This window comes from Lucilia sericata, unplaced genomic scaffold (assembly GCF_015586225.1).
Source record: "Lucilia sericata isolate MDLA Ls3-8-SP2 unplaced genomic scaffold, ASM1558622v1 Contig000024F_arrow, whole genome shotgun sequence".
Taxonomy (NCBI): Eukaryota; Metazoa; Arthropoda; class Insecta; order Diptera; family Calliphoridae; genus Lucilia; species Lucilia sericata.
In genome coordinates, this window is record NW_023994062.1 from 1,321,348 (window position 1) to 1,337,067 (window position 15,720).

Below are 15,720 nucleotides of genomic sequence, written 5' to 3' on the forward strand. Positions count from 1 at the left end.
AAACTAACTGACAGCTGGAAAATGTAAACAAAAACAAAACTATAATGTAAAAAATCTATACGGTTTAGATAAATGGCTGAAATGGTGTTAAATTGATGGGAACCATATTGGTAACCGAGGTTTCTCGTTACCAAAAAAGTAAGATGTCGGTCCTTTTCATTTTTCCCTGCCCAAGAAGAAGGTGGAGCCCGTGGCCGTCAGAGAAAAAAAAATCTTCATATAAATTAAATAATTCTTTTTTTTATTCTTAAAAGTTTTAAACTAAATTAAATCAATCTTAAAGCTAAATAAAGCGAGAAACATAATACTAAAGCAGCAACTCTGAGTCACGCCATCGCCAGCTCCATCCAGCGTGGGACTACTCTAGCAGATCCGCACCATCAGTCCTGTGGTGCCCAGGTATTAAGGTTTTCGACCTTGTAAGTTTACCTCTTACCCGAACGACAGGACGAACAGAACCAGTCAGTCCTTTTAGATAATTTCTATATATTAAAAAAAGAAAAAAGAATAAAAAAATTTCAGTAAACAAAAAAAAAAAAAACAGCTATATATTAGTTTATAGGCAAACCTTACGGTTAGTTGCTCGAAGCCAGTCCGCGGGTTGAAATTTAACCAGGCGTGCGCGTAAGGTTAGGGTTGAGCTCAGGCCTACTTATGAATAGTGTCGCGGTGGATTTGTTCTCATAGGTTGCCGGAAACCAGTATATACAAAAAAAAAAAGAAGAAAAAAAAAATCCCAAATTATTTAAAAGGTCATTATAATATATATTTTTTTTGTTACTTACCTGAAAAACACGAACAGACTAAAACGGACGGACAGAAAACCACACCTGCAACCAGCTCGCACCAAAAGTCCATTTGCTGTAGTCCTGCCAGCTGTCCATCGAGGAACCTGAAAGTAGAAGGGAAAATCTTGAAAAAAAAAAAGAAATTAGAAAAGCATTAAATACTCAAACTCAAAATTAAGTAAAAACTTAAATAAAATTTGGAACATAAAGCTTAAAAACTAAAATTTGATAAAAATTAAATCAAAAATTTGATTAAAGCCTAAAATCTAAAAAATCCTAAAAACTAAATTTTGTTAAAATCTTAAAAACTAAAACTAAAAACTAAAGTTGCTAGAATCTAAATTTGATAAAATTAAAACTAAAAACTAAAATTTGTTAACTAAAGTTTGCTAAAATCTTAAAATTAAATTTTGCTAAATATAAAAAAGGAACTAAATTCGCTAAAAACTAAACTTTGCCAAATTGTTAAATCTTTTGCTATAAATAAACAAAAATTTTTATAATGTTTAAATGAAATCTTTAAATTTTGTTATCATTAATATGATCGGCTAACTTTATTAATAATCGGCGGTAAGTAGGGTGAATAAATGTTTGCAGGGAAGGTATGGGACGTCGAGGAAGATGACGTCATGGCGAGGATGAATCCTCGAGAGGGAGGGTCATAATTTGTGTATAGGTATGACCGTAGGGAGATGCAGGACTACTTTTGGCCCCTTTTTCAAATAATACCCCAAATGCTGGTATGAATTTTTGTGTTGTGTTTGTGGTCCAGATTGCCGGCAAGAACCACCCCATCCGGCGAGCTTTAGCCGCGCAATACGCGGGCATACCAGCGCCGCTAGCAATCTGGCCACTCTGTCCCTTTTTGTTCTTTATGTTGTCTGTTTGTTTATTTAAACAAACAGCTGGCAAACCACACCACTACACGTTAAAAGTTAAAGGTAACGTGATCTTCCCGTTAGCCTATCGGACACTTTTAGCTAAAGTTGACTTGTAATAACGAAAAACACATTATCTGTAGGATAACTTCCTAACTTTAGTTATTGGCAAGTTATAATAATGGGCCTTAGTGTTTAAACAAATTTCTGTCTCTAGTAGGGAAATTTGTTGTTGGAGCTGTTTCAACGTAGTTGAAACAACACAAAACCAAAGTTAATTATTTACAAATAATTAACTTTGGAAATAAAATGCAGGTTGCACTTACTTGTGGTTCAAGGTGAGTAAGAACACAGGTTTGGTTAAACGTTATAACTTCCTTTATTTTCAGGTTTGGGTTTTAGGGTTTGTTTGCTGCTGACGCTGCTGAGGTTTTTTTTTATTAAAGAAAAAACTGCAATGGCGCTTAAGTTGATTGACAGGACGTCAGTTTTTGACACCTGTCAATCTCCTTAAGCACCATTCAGAAGCGTAGCGAGCAGAAGGGGCACATTTAAAGTAGGGGCTCTATGTCCAAGTCAAGGCAGTCTTCATCTGCTGTCTCGGAGGCGCTGTCGCGGGCCTCAACATGCCGCCCCCTTTGCACGGGTGCAAGGATCGAATCACTAAGCCGATTCATAGTAGCGATCATTTGTCGCAACAGCTGATGGGTAGTAGCTTGGCCGGCTGCTTGGTCAGCTAACTGCCGCTGCACCATTGTAGGCCTTCTCCTCGAGCGTCTTCGGCGGTCATTGGCTACAGTCAGTGCCCCAGAATCTTCGGTAGTGTCTCGACGGGTTTCTCCATGAGATGCTGAACGAACGGAATGTTGTGATCTCCGACGTTGTTGAGGTGGGGCTACTCGGTTCGGAATCCGAAGATCACGAATTGGTAACTGTAGGCGTTCTTGGACCGAACGCCTTGGCGGAGAACTAACTACATTCGACTGAGCACTTTCTTTGTGCAATAGAGTGTGGTGATTTTTGCCACATCTGCGACATGCTGAAGCTGTGGTACAATCCTTAACCTGGTGCGACTGGGAAAGGCAATTTAAACAATATCTATGAACCTTCACGGAGTAAAGGCGTTGTCTAATAGAAAACCCGTTAAATATTTTGCATTTCCGCAAATGATGCCTTTGGAAACATACTAGGCATACATCTGAGCGACGAATGGGTTCCATTTTTATCTGAAAAAAAATATGAACAAAGAAAAAAAAAAACAAACAAAAAAGAGAGAAAGATGGATAGTTAGTACAATGATATAGTAATGAGAGATTACTGAAAATTAGACAAATTGAATACTATGTATAAGCTACTTATCCAAGATTGGCAACCAACAGAGTTTTACTATCGGCCGAGTAACCAAACCATATTGCGTTCGGATATCAGCCACTCGTACTCGTTTATCAGATCCGAGATATATAGTTTCAATGCGACCTAACCGCCAATCACTAGGAGGAAGTAGTTCATCCTTTATAATGACGAAATCTCCTACAATCAACTCCTTCTTTGGATATCTCCATTTGTAGCGCTTATGAAGTTCTTGCAAGTATTCGGTCTTCCATCGTTGAGCAAATCGATGATGAAGGGCCTTCAATTTTTCCCATCGATTCAGTAGTGACATATTTAGATCATCATTTGGCATTTCTGGTGGCGCCATTAGTGGTGAACCTCGTAGAAAGTGTCCGGGAGTTAAAACTTCTAAATCCTTAGGATCCTCAGTCATTGGAGACAACGGACGAGAATTAAGAACACCTTCAATCCTAATTAAAAGTGTAGAGAATTCTTCAAAATTAAATTTATGGTTTCCTACAACTTTTCTAAAATGAAGCTTGAAGCTTTTAACTCCAGCTTCCCATAAGCCTCCCATGTGTGGGGCACTTGGTGGGATGAATTTCCACTCGAAGCCGTGGATAGCATATTTTTCAACTATATCCCTATAGGATTGTTCTAAAAACATTGCATATTCAGCAAGCAATGTTTTACTAGCGCCTACGAAATTAGTACCGTTGTCTGACATCAGACGCTTAGGTAAACCTCGTCTTCCAACAAACCTATCAAATGTAGCCAGAAAAGCCTCAGATGAAAGATTGGAACATGGTTCTAGGTGTATAGCTCGTGTAGCAAAGCAAACGAATATGCAGGCGTATCCCTTCATATAGGGTGAATTTCGCAAATGCCCAGCTTTTATCTGAAAAGGTCCAGCAAAGTCTACACCTGTAAAGGTAAACGGTAAGGAGAACGTAGTTCTCTCAGCTGGCAAAGCTGCCATTATTTGCGATAGTACCCTTTGCTTATAGCGAACACAAGTTAAGCACTTATTTATACATTTTTTAACGGCTCTCTTTAGAGCTGGAATATAAAATTGGTATCTAACCATACTAAGCATTAAAGAAACGTCAGCATGCATCAGATTTTGGTGAATAAATTTCAAAATCATTTCACATAAGTTCGATTTGTATGGAATGATTATGGGAAACCTTTCGTCATAGCTCATAGATGAATTAACTAAGCGACCGTTAACTCGTAGAAGGCCGTTAGAATCTAGAAATGGGTTCAGCGTTATTAACGAGCTTTTCTTAGAAATAGCTCTGGAGTTGGACAAGTCGTTATATTCATAGAAATAATATGTCCTTTGCGTCAGTCGTATTAGAACAACTTTAGAATTGTTGAGTTCGTTCTGAGTTATAGTTTCTGGAAAAGTTGTAACCTTTTTTGAGGCTAAATTGTAGAAACGATAGACATAGGCTATAACGCGAAGTGCTCGGTGATATCTTGAGAAACTATTAATAATAGAAAGTTCCTCTCCACTTTCTGCTATTGCTGACGGTACCTGAGATCTCGAAGGTTGTTTTAGTACAGTCCCTTTATTCTTAAAAGACGAAGATGGAGCTGGATCTGTGGAACAAGCAATTAGACATATTTTTCTTTGGTCTGGCGCGTCTTGGAGTGGTTGAGAGAACATTGGCCAGTGATCTTGAGAGCTAAGAAGCCAAAGAGGTCCATGCCACCACAATGGATTATTAACTAGATCTTGAGGCTTGCATCCTCGTGTTCCAAGATCGGCTGGATTTTCAGATGTAGGTACGTGTCTCCACGTGGCATCAACGACATTTTCAATAATTTTGGAGATTCTATTGGCTACAAAAGTTTTCCACGTAGATGGATGTTTTTGAAGCCAAGCAAGAACAATGGTGGAGTCTGTCCATAAATAAACAGATGTGTTTGGGAACAAATTATCACATAACAATTGCCTTACTAATTTGGAAAGAAGTAAGGCGCCACACAATTCCAAGCGCGGAAGACTAAGTTTTTTTAGCGGAGCTACCTTGCTTTTAGCCACTAGCAAATGTGTGCTTCTTCGGTTTGGATTCTCCGATCTAAGGTATACTGCGGCACAGTATGCCCTTTCTGAGGCATCGCAAAACCCATGCAACTGGATATAATTTTCAGGTTGAAAATTCACCCAACGAGGAATTTGAATTCTATCGATATGATGAAAATTGTCAATGAACAATTTCCACTTTTGAAATATATGTGAATTGACATTCTCATCCCACTCTACACCATCTTGCCATAAGTTCTGAAGAAGCATTTTAGCTTCAATAATTATAGGCGTTAGCCATCCTGCCGGATCAAAAAGTTTTGCAATGCAAGATAATATTTGCCTTTTTGTTACTGTACTTCCTAGAGAAATAGATTCGACTTTGTAATTGAAAGTATCACTCATAGCGTTCCAACAAATACCAAGAGTCTTCGTTGAGCTTGAATCATTAAATTTCAATAAATCGTCATTTAAAAGATTTTCCTTTGGAATATGTTCTAATAGTCTATGGTGATTGGCTGTTATTTTTCTCAATGGAAATCCTGCAGAATTTAGTGCGGTGCACAACTGTTTCTGAGATTCTATTGCTGATTCCAATGTATGTCCTCCTGATAGCACATCATCCACATAAGTCTCATTTCTTAATATTAATGACGCTAATGGATTAAGTGTTTCAGATTCGTCAGCCAATTGTAGAAGTGTTCGAATAGCTAAGTAAGGAGCACAATTTATGCCGAAAGTTACCGTAGTTAATTCATAATCTTCTATGTTACCTGTAGTGACATTGCGGAACAATATCCTCTGATATGGTCTATCTGATTCATTAATCATTATTTGACGATACATTTTTTCAATATCGCCATTGAATACATATTCATATTTTCGCCAGTTTAAAATTATAGTCATTAAATCTGACTGAAGGGTTGGTCCACTATATAAGATATCATTCAACGAATATGAACTTTGTGTTTTTCGTGAACCATTAAACACCACGCGAACCTTTGTTGAAGCACTTTCAGGTCTAAACACAGCATGATGTGGCAAATAATATGAATAGTATTTTCCATGTTCTTCTATTTCAGTTGAATTGCATTTTTTCATATGACCTAAATCTATATATTCCTTCAATATATTATTATAAATGTCCAGAAGATTTGATTTTTTAGCTAAATTGGCTTCCATGTGAAGATATTGTTTCTTTGCTTGGTAGCGAGATGAAGATAGATTTATTATTTCTGGAAACTCTGATCTGAATGGTAACTTTACCACATATCTTCCATCTTTTCGTCGAAAAGTGGTTTTTGCAAATAGTTTTTCACAAAATTTATCTTCTTCTGATAAGACACTACTGTTAAATATCTCTTCAGTTTCCCAAAACTTCCTAAGCTGAACACAAATTTCATTGGATTCCCTAGTTTTTTCATTTATATCAACTGTAACGAGTGAAAGGGAGTTTATTTTGAAAGGGCCATATACAAACCATCCGTATACTGAATTTTGTGCTACCATATTTCCTAAAACATGTTGACGAGTCCCCTCGAGTAAAATATATGGTAATATATCACTTCCTAATAACATGTCTACCTGCGAAGAAACATAAAATTTCGGATCCGCCAATTCCAATTCACTGATCTCGTCAAGATTAGGATTGGAAATTGTTGTTGACGGCATCAAACTTGTTAAGTTTGAAACGATTATAGCTTGAGTATCAAGTATAAAATTATGTTTCTCTGCGCAAAGTGTTACATTACAAATTTTCTTTGAATTAGATACTACAGTACCTCCTAATCCACATATTTCAAAATCTGCAGGTTCTGTTTTTAAATTTAATCTATTTCGTATTCTTTCAGTTAGAAACGATCTTTTGGAAGCTGAATCTATCAGAGCTCTAATACTGAACTTATCACCCAAGTGATTGATTTGTACTAAGGCTGTTGGTAATAGAATATTATCATCGTTTACCGATAGATGAGTTTGGACATTTATCTGATCATGTTTACTACAAGAGGGACACTGCTTTTCCGGGCCATTATTTTCCGTTTCCATACTCTTCACAGGATGTGTATATTCAGTATGAAATGAATTTACTGGCCTATTAGCCCTTGAAACCAGTTCATTATTTATGTTATGGTTCACATGTAATAAACTATGATGCTTATTTTTACATTGTGTACAACGAAATATACTTCTGCAATCCTGATTTAAATGAGTAGGCGAAAGACAATTGGTACATATTTTATTCTGTTCTACAAAATCAACTCGCTGCTTAACAGTTAAATCAGAGAATTTTCTACAATTTCTTAGATAATGATTTTCGTTGCAAAATACACATAAGTTCTGACTATTTGTGTCTGTTCTCTTTTTGATATTTTTACTAGTTCCAGGCTTTTGATCACCTTTGTGACTTGATTCGTTTGCCGACATTTGGTCACGTGCCATTTCTATTCTTTCCAATACTCGGTGTCTACTTTTTAAAAAAGTATCCATTTGATGCCAGGATGGCAAATCAGAATCGGATTCTAAAGACTCTTCCCAAGCAGTAATGGTTTGAATAGATAATTTTGTACTGCACAAATATACCAAAATTGGATCCCATTGGTCCACTCGTATACCATGTCCTATTAACATTGATAAACAATCACATATAGTTGTTCTTATCCTGTTAATATCGACACTATTCTCTGATTTGGCTGGCTCTAAATTAAATAGAGTTTTCATCTGAATTTCTACTAAAAATTTTTTGTTCTCATATCTCGACTTTAAAGCGTTCCAAGCTGGCATGTAGTTCTGTTCCGACAAACTGAATTTTCGAACAATTGCCAATGCATCTCCCGAAGTTTTGTTTAGCAAGTGGAAAAACTTTTCAACCTGCGATACTCTTGGATTTGTATGATAGAGAACCGAAAACATATCCCTAAATGCTGGCCACTCTTCATAACTACCATTAAAGACCTTAATATCACAAGCAGGAACACGTAACCCTACTTCTGATAAGTCGAATGTAGTATTCATTGGATAAAATGATGAGCCACCTAATGTAGAAGAATGATATGGGTCAGTTTGTACTGTAGGTGGGCTCTTTGCAGCTTTTAAGAGGTCATTCATACTCGCTTTTGTCAACTGATATTTCTCTCTACATTCTCGAAACCTAGTTCGTGATAACTCTTTAAATTCGGGCGATATTAAGGAATCTGCCGCACTATATATCGCCTCATAGGATGTTCGAATCGTCTTCCAGTCTTCCTCTAAAGATTCTAATTTTGCCTCTACCAAAGATTCTGTTAAATCTTCTGCATGCAATTTTGAGAAACTTTCGCATTCATCAAATAAATTATCTGTCTCTATGACAAATTTTGAGTGAGCTTGACTACCCATTATATGTTGAACTTTAATTTGACCGATGGTTTATTAGTAAATATGCTCAATTATTACCAACTGATCAATAAAAGTGAATTGCTAAGGTTTAGCAGACTTTTTATATTTTTTCCCGTTACGTAGTAACTTATTCTTAAAATATTTCCAATTACCACGTAGTAGTAATTTAGAAGTTAAAATTTTCAAATTAAGCGCTTTTTTACGTTACGTAGTAACTTAACTGCAAATTTGTTAATTTGAATTTATTATTAAACTGATTAACAGTTAAAATGAAATCGGAAAGAATTTGCTATGAAACACTTATTTTACGTAATAACTTGGTTATTGTAAAATGAAAATGTCATTGATTAGCAAAAAAATTTTTTCTCTGTTACGTAGTAACTTGTTCTTAAATTTCGTCCAATTACCACGTAGTAGTAATTTAGAAATTAAACTTTCCGAATTTATCACTCTTTTACGTTACGTAGTAACTTTGACAAATTTATCATCAAAATATATTAATAAAATAACTAATTGTTAAAATGAAATCGCAATGGATTCGCGATGTATTTACGTAATAACTTGGTTGTTATAAATTTTCAATCTTATATAAAACCTCAGCTAGTTTTAGTAATAGCATATAGATTAATTAAACAAATATTGCAAAAGGTATGACCAATTTTCCTTTTACTATTATTATTTCTATAAGAACCGCAGGCAATTTGTAAAATTGCGCGGAAAATACAATATAATTTAGTTCAAATACTTCTTTGTACGGTTCTATAGTTGAATCAAAAAAAGTTGACTTTTCGACTTTTTGCTATTTATGAAAAGTCAGGTTTTCGACTTTTTTGCGTCTAATAAATAGTCGACTTTTTTTTTTTTTTTTTTGTGAAATTGATTCTTCGACTTATTTCTTACAAGATAGTTGATTTTTCGACTTTGTTTTAGAGTCGATTTATAGAACCTTACTTATTTGAATGACCGCTGGCACTGTAAATGCGCGGAACTATTTTATAATGTATGTTTTTTTTTTTTTTTGTTAAATATTTATGAATTACCACGTAGTAGTATTTTATAAATAATAAATTTACTGGGTTTAAACAATTCTAAAATCAACCGCACTTGATTGTTGGTTATTTCCCACTTTAAAACAACAATGGATGTACGTACATATGTATGTGTTTTTATTTTTGATTATTTTAATGTGCCAAGAAACAAAACAAAAAAATGTGAGAATATTTAAAGCTCAAAAACGAAAAGGAAAAAAAAATAATTTCAGATAATTAAACTACTGTTTGGTCACCAGTTCAATACAAAGGCTTTTAAGGACCATAAACAAATTTCTGTCTCTAGTAGGGAAATTTGTTGTTGGAGCTGTTTCAACGTAGTTGAAACAACACAAAACCAAAGTTAATTATTTACAAATAATTAACTTTGGAAATAAAATGCAGGTTGCACTTACTTGTGGTTCAAGGTGAGTAAGAACACAGGTTTGGTTAAACGTTATAACTTCCTTTATTTTCAGGTTTGGGTTTTAGGGTTTGTTTGCTGCTGACGCTGCTGAGGTTTTTTTTTATTAAAGAAAAAACTGCAATGGCGCTTAAGTTGATTGACAGGACGTCAGTTTTTGACACCTGTCAATCTCCTTAAGCACCATTCAGAAGCGTAGCGAGCAGAAGGGGCACATTTAAAGTAGGGGCTCTATGTCCAAGTCAAGGCAGTCTTCATCTGCTGTCTCGGAGGCGCTGTCGCGGGCCTCAACAGTGTTTCTAGATCTAAAAATTTTATATAAATTGGATCATTGCGTTCGAATAAAATCAAATTTCCCATTTCAAATTTCTCCACCACCATCAGTGGTGATAGAGGGTATATATAAGTTTGTCATTCCGTGTGTAACACCAAGAAATATTCATCTGAGACCCAACAAAGTATATATTCTGGGTCCTTATGAAATTCTGAGTCGATTTAGCTATGTCCGTCTGTCTGTCCGTCCGTTGGTCTGTCTGTCTGTGTAAAACACGCTCACGTTAAAACGAAGCAATATAATTTAACCAAATTCACCCAAAGTATTCATTATTATCCGGTACAGTTTGGTATTGAAAATGAGCAAAATCGGTTCACATCGGGAATAGTTATGAATCAAAATTTAAAACAACTCCGAAAAAAATAAGCATCTTTTACACATTCTGATGTAATTTTCTCGAAAACTATGCAAGATAATTTCATGAAAGTCATCACACATTCGTTTCTACACAAGATCTTAATTCCTGCTGGAAATTTCCAGAATCGGTCCACAATTTCATATACCTCCCATACAAAAGTACATATTCCCGGAAAATGGGTTTTTTATTAATAACTTCCGTCAGAATGTTGATATCTTCACAAAATTTTACAAATTAAAATCTTATGTCAATAGAATTCATTCAGAGAAAAAACTTTCTGGATTGGTCCATAATTGGACATAGCTCCCATACAAAGTCCCCTCCCGAAAATCACTTAAACGCACATAACTCATTACTAAATTAAGATATCCATATAAAATTTGGTACAAGTATTGCTCATATGCACAGAAATATTGCTATGAAATTTTTTTCCGATCGGTCCATAATTGGTCACAGCTCCCATACAAGGTCCCCTCCCGAAAGTCACTTAAACGCGCATAACTCATTACTAAATTAAGATATCCATATAAAATTTGGTACAAGTATTGCTCATATGCACAGAAATATTACTTTGAAAATTTTTTCTGATCAGTCCATAATTGGTCATAGCTCCCATACAAGGAACCTTCCCGAAAATCACTTAAACGCGCATAACTCATTACTAAATTAAGATATCCATATGAAATTTGGAATAAGTATTGCTCATATGCACAGAAATATTATTGTTAAATTATTTTCCGATCGGTACATAATTGGTCACAGCTCCCATACAAGGTGCCCTCCCGAAAATCACTTAAACGCACATAACTCATTACAAAATATTGATATCCATACATTTAGCACAAATATTGCTCTTATATACATAAATTGCACTATAAAATTGTTTTGCGTTCGGTCCATAACTGGTCATAGCTCTCATACTAGGTCTCCTCTAGAAAATCACTTAAATGCAGAATATCCATTGCCAAATAATGATATAGATACAGAATTTTAAAATTTTGTCTTTATATACATAATTGGTCATAGCTCCCATACAAGGTCCTTTTACGAAAATCTCTTAAACGCACATTACTCATTACCAAATAAAGCTATTGATACAAAATTTGGCACAAATATTAGTTTGGTACAGTGCACTCGCGGTAACGTGAACACCGTCTAACGTGAACACCGCCTAACGTGAACAGATGTTTTTTACATTGACTACTCTGTAACGTGAACAAACACAGAAAGCTCTATAACGTGAACAATTTTTTCACAGTATATGTTTTCTAAGCATGTACACAACATTGAAATACATTCATTAAATTCGAATTTTAAAATTTTGGGAATCCCCTTATATAAATGAGTGTATATCCCCTAAATTATTTTGTTTGTATGGCAAAGAAATTTGAAGTTAGTTTCTTATGTGAAGTGAATCAGTCGGCATGAGTGTAAAAAAATCTAAATGTTTGCAGTTAAAAGAAAAGGCAGACATTTTAGATAGTTTGCAAAAAGGAACAAGTGTGACTAGTTTAGCAAAAAAGTATAATGTCGCTAAGTCGACAATATGCAGTATTAAAAAGAAAAACGAAGCAATTTTGAGTTGTGTAAACAACACATATCAAGGACCGGGAAAAAGACAAACTTTAAAATCATCAGAACTTCCAGTTATGGAAAAAACTCTTTACCGTTGGTTCCTCCGAATGCGTGATAGGAATTGGCCTGTAAGTGGTCTAATGTTAAAAGAAAAAGCTAAGGAATTACATTCCCAACTTAAAGAAAATGAGTCCGGGTTCAATGCTAGTGACGGATGGCTTCAGCGATTTAAGAAAAGGTATGGAGTTAGACTTCTTAAAGTATCCGGAGAAAAACTCTCATCGCAGCCTGAATTGGTGGATCCATTTAAGCTAAAATTGAAACAAAAAATTGAAGAAATGGAGTTATGCAATGACCAACTCAATAATGCTGATGAGTCTGGTTTATTCTGGAAACTTTTACCAGATAAAACGTACGTTGCAATGCAAGAGAAAAGTGCTCCTGGTACAAAGATGGAGAAGCAACGTGTAACGTTCCTGTGTTGCGCAAATGCATCAGGTGCACATAGACTTAAACTTTTGATAATTGGTAAGGCCAAAAATCCACGCAGTTTTAAAAACTTCGTTTGTCCTACGGATTATAAGAATTCGAAATCGGCCTGGATGACGTCAGCCATTTTTAAGCATTGGTTCCATCAATCCTTTGTACCACAGGTAAGAAAATTCATCGTTGACTTATGTAAATGTATGTACGTATCACTAAAAGTTCTTGTTTTTAACTAGGTGAAATTGTTTCTAAAGAAGAAGAACTTGCCAATGAAGGCACTATTACTTATCGATAATGCTCCCTCTCATCCAAGCGAAGCAGAATTAAAAACTGAAGATGGAAACATAATTGCCATGTTTATGCCACCAAATGTCACCCCCATAATCCAACCAATGGATCAAAATGCTATTAAAATAACAAAATTATACTACAGAAACAGCTTGTTAGCTTCGATAGCAGCTAAAAACTCTGATTTGCTTCAATCAATGAGAAATGTAACTTTGAAAGATGCTGTCACTCTTTTATCTGTCGCATGGGATCGGGTCAGCACAGAAACTCTTGCCAAATGCTGGAAAAATATTTTAAGTTTGGTTGGAAACGAGGAGGACCCTGAAGATAACATTCCACTAAGTATTCTAAAAGAGAAATGGGATGCAGAAATTAATTCTTTAATGCAAATGTCAGCCGATCTCCTTCAGGACTTAAGTCCTCAGGTAAGAATTTTGCGATAAACTTTTAAATCACAATTAAGGCATTGTTTTACTAACTTTTAGGTTGAGTTTACCCTGCCAATGGTTCAGGAGTGGAATAATGATACCTGTGTTAATGATACCACTGAAATCCATGAAATTGTGCAAAACGAAGAAAGTGATGACGATGATTGCACTGATCCTGTTAAAAAAGTTGCCGCAAGTGAGGCAATTGAAATCTTTAACAAGGCATTACAATGGGCAGGAGATGCAACGGTGGATCAAAGTGACATGAGTGTACTTAGACGCTTAAGGGAGAAAGCAATATTTCAGCTATTAGAGAAGAAAAAGCAGCAGAAAAAGATAACGGATTTCTTTAATGCATAAATGTAATGAGTAATTTTATTACTATGTAATTTTATTTCAATTGATATTTTCTCGTTATCTCGTTTTGTTTTGTAATGGATTTTAATAAAATTTTAGTTTTATATTGTAATAATATAAATAATAATAAAAGAATATCACGCTCAAGCGTGTAAAATACAGATTTATAAATTAAAATTTGATATTTTTTCATGAAATTTGACAATCGCTAACGTGAACAATTTCGCTAACATGAACTCCCTTGGTTTTAATTAGTTCACGTTACCGCGAGTGCACTGTATACAAAAATTCTATTTCCAGATTTTTTAACGATCGGTTCATAACATGGGTACGGTCGGTCCCATGCAAGTGTCCTTTCAGAAAATCACTTGAACACACATTACTTATTACTAAATTACGATATATATACAAAATTTGACTGAAATATAGCTTTTATGTACAGAAATTTTGCTTAAAGAATTTTTTACGATCGGTCTAGAATTGGTCATATCTCCCATACTAGGGCCTGCCACTAAAAGCAATTTAACCGTCTTTAACTAGTTGCATTATCAATTTGTGTAGAACAAAATTATATATATATGTATTTTGAAAATCCTTAAATCTTTCACACACATGCATACATGCAAATTACTAAATATCGCTAAAGCATATCTTAGGGCGCTATAAAAATATAAAAGAAAACGGCGTTTGTAATGTTCAATAAATCTTGGAATTGTAATGATTCTTGGGATTTTTCTATTTCAGACATGAGAAAACTTATTTCTACAAATATTTAATCATTTAAAAAACTATTGATATCTGGTGGAGGGTATTTAAGATTCGGCTCAGCCGAATATAGCACTCTAACTTGTTGTATCTTTTATAGTTTAGGAGATATGAGGTTACCGAATTTACCCTTTTTTATCCCCTAAACATTCGAATTTCCAAAAATCCCGTCTTAGTGGATCTATTTTGTGGGAGACCAACCTCCTGTCCAAATTTCAGCTCTTTTGCTTCAACCGTTTAGGCTGTGCGATGATGAATCAGTCAGTCAGTAACGTTAGAATTTATATATAGATATGGAACCTGACTGTTGAATCGAGGGTCTCAATTTCAAAATATCTTATAAAACATGAATATAAAATAAAATTAATTCGTAAAAGTACTAAAATCGCCTATAAAACTGTTTTTTTAAATTATTTAAGAGTCGAAAAAGTTTTGGGACCATTAATAGGTATCGAAAACTTACCGATTTTCAGGGCAATTTTAGGCCAATTTAGCACTACTTTAAAATTCGAACACTTTAGAATGGGTAAAAATCAAGGTATTAAATATGCTAAAATAATGCTAAAAAAAGTCCAATTAGCATCGAAAACTCATGACAAATCATAATGCAATAGGGTTTAGAATTTGGGATTAATACCATTATATATATTATATTATATATTCTATTATATACAAATTAAAAATAAATATAAAAACCGAAACATTTGAAATAGTTTTCGTTTGATTATATTTTTTAGAAGCCTTTATTATCAAAGCCTTTATTATCAAAAAAAGAATGAAAAAATTTTGTTTGTAGGATTTTATACCATATAAAAAATTGTTTCTATATCTACCATATAGTTTGGCAGAAAATAGGTTTTCCACTGGAAAATTTTCTTGTTTCTATTTTTTTTTTGCCGGCACTGTATATATATTAATCTTGTTCTTCATCTTAACCCCATGGCTATCTCAATATCTGGAAAGGGGAATCATTTTTCCCCTTACCAGATAATGAGATAGCCGAAATTTGAGGTCGATTAAAAAACGTTAACACGTGTCGCTCGTCACTCAAAGTTTAAAAAAATTCAAATTTTTGGCCAAAAAGCTAACATATGAAGCTATAACTCCAGAACTGTAAATAGTAGAAACACGCTTAGTAGTTAGCTTTTTGGGCAAAAATTTGGATACTTTCAAACATTGAGCGACGAGCGGCACGTGTTAACGTTTATTAATCGAGCTCAAATTTCGGCTATCTCAATATATATGTATGTATATCTCAATCAATATATTGTT

At 34.5% G+C, this 15,720-nt stretch overlaps 2 protein-coding genes across 3 annotated transcripts; one reads left to right on the forward strand and one right to left on the reverse strand.

The window, feature by feature from the left end:
* Positions 1 to 232: 232 nt before the first annotated feature.
* On the reverse strand, positions 233 to 10,256 carry LOC119609586. 2 transcript variants are annotated; one of them, XR_005231940.1, is made up of 4 exons: positions 9,850 to 10,256; positions 1,993 to 2,892; positions 569 to 912; positions 233 to 482 (listed from the first exon to the last, which is right to left on the reverse strand). XR_005231940.1 is itself a non-coding variant. In XM_037964432.1 (2 exons), exon 1 carries the CDS (start codon positions 8,403 to 8,405, stop codon positions 3,018 to 3,020), a length of 5,388 nt encoding a protein of 1,795 aa, XP_037820360.1. In that variant the 5' UTR covers positions 8,406 to 9,536; the 3' UTR covers positions 778 to 912; positions 1,993 to 3,017. The 2 variants fall into 2 exon arrangements, 1 of the variants encoding a protein (XP_037820360.1); XM_037964432.1 differs by lacking the exons at positions 233 to 482; positions 9,850 to 10,256 and having other exon boundaries at positions 778 to 912; positions 1,993 to 9,536.
* Positions 9,754 to 13,910, forward strand: LOC119609598 (jerky protein homolog-like). Its single transcript, XM_037964445.1, has 4 exons — positions 9,754 to 9,861; positions 12,243 to 12,777; positions 12,847 to 13,323; positions 13,384 to 13,910. The coding sequence occupies exons 1-4, from the start codon at positions 9,833 to 9,835 to the stop codon at positions 13,684 to 13,686; spliced, it is 1,344 nt and encodes a 447-aa protein (XP_037820373.1). The 5' UTR covers positions 9,754 to 9,832; the 3' UTR covers positions 13,687 to 13,910.
* Positions 13,911 to 15,720: the final 1,810 nt, after the last annotated feature.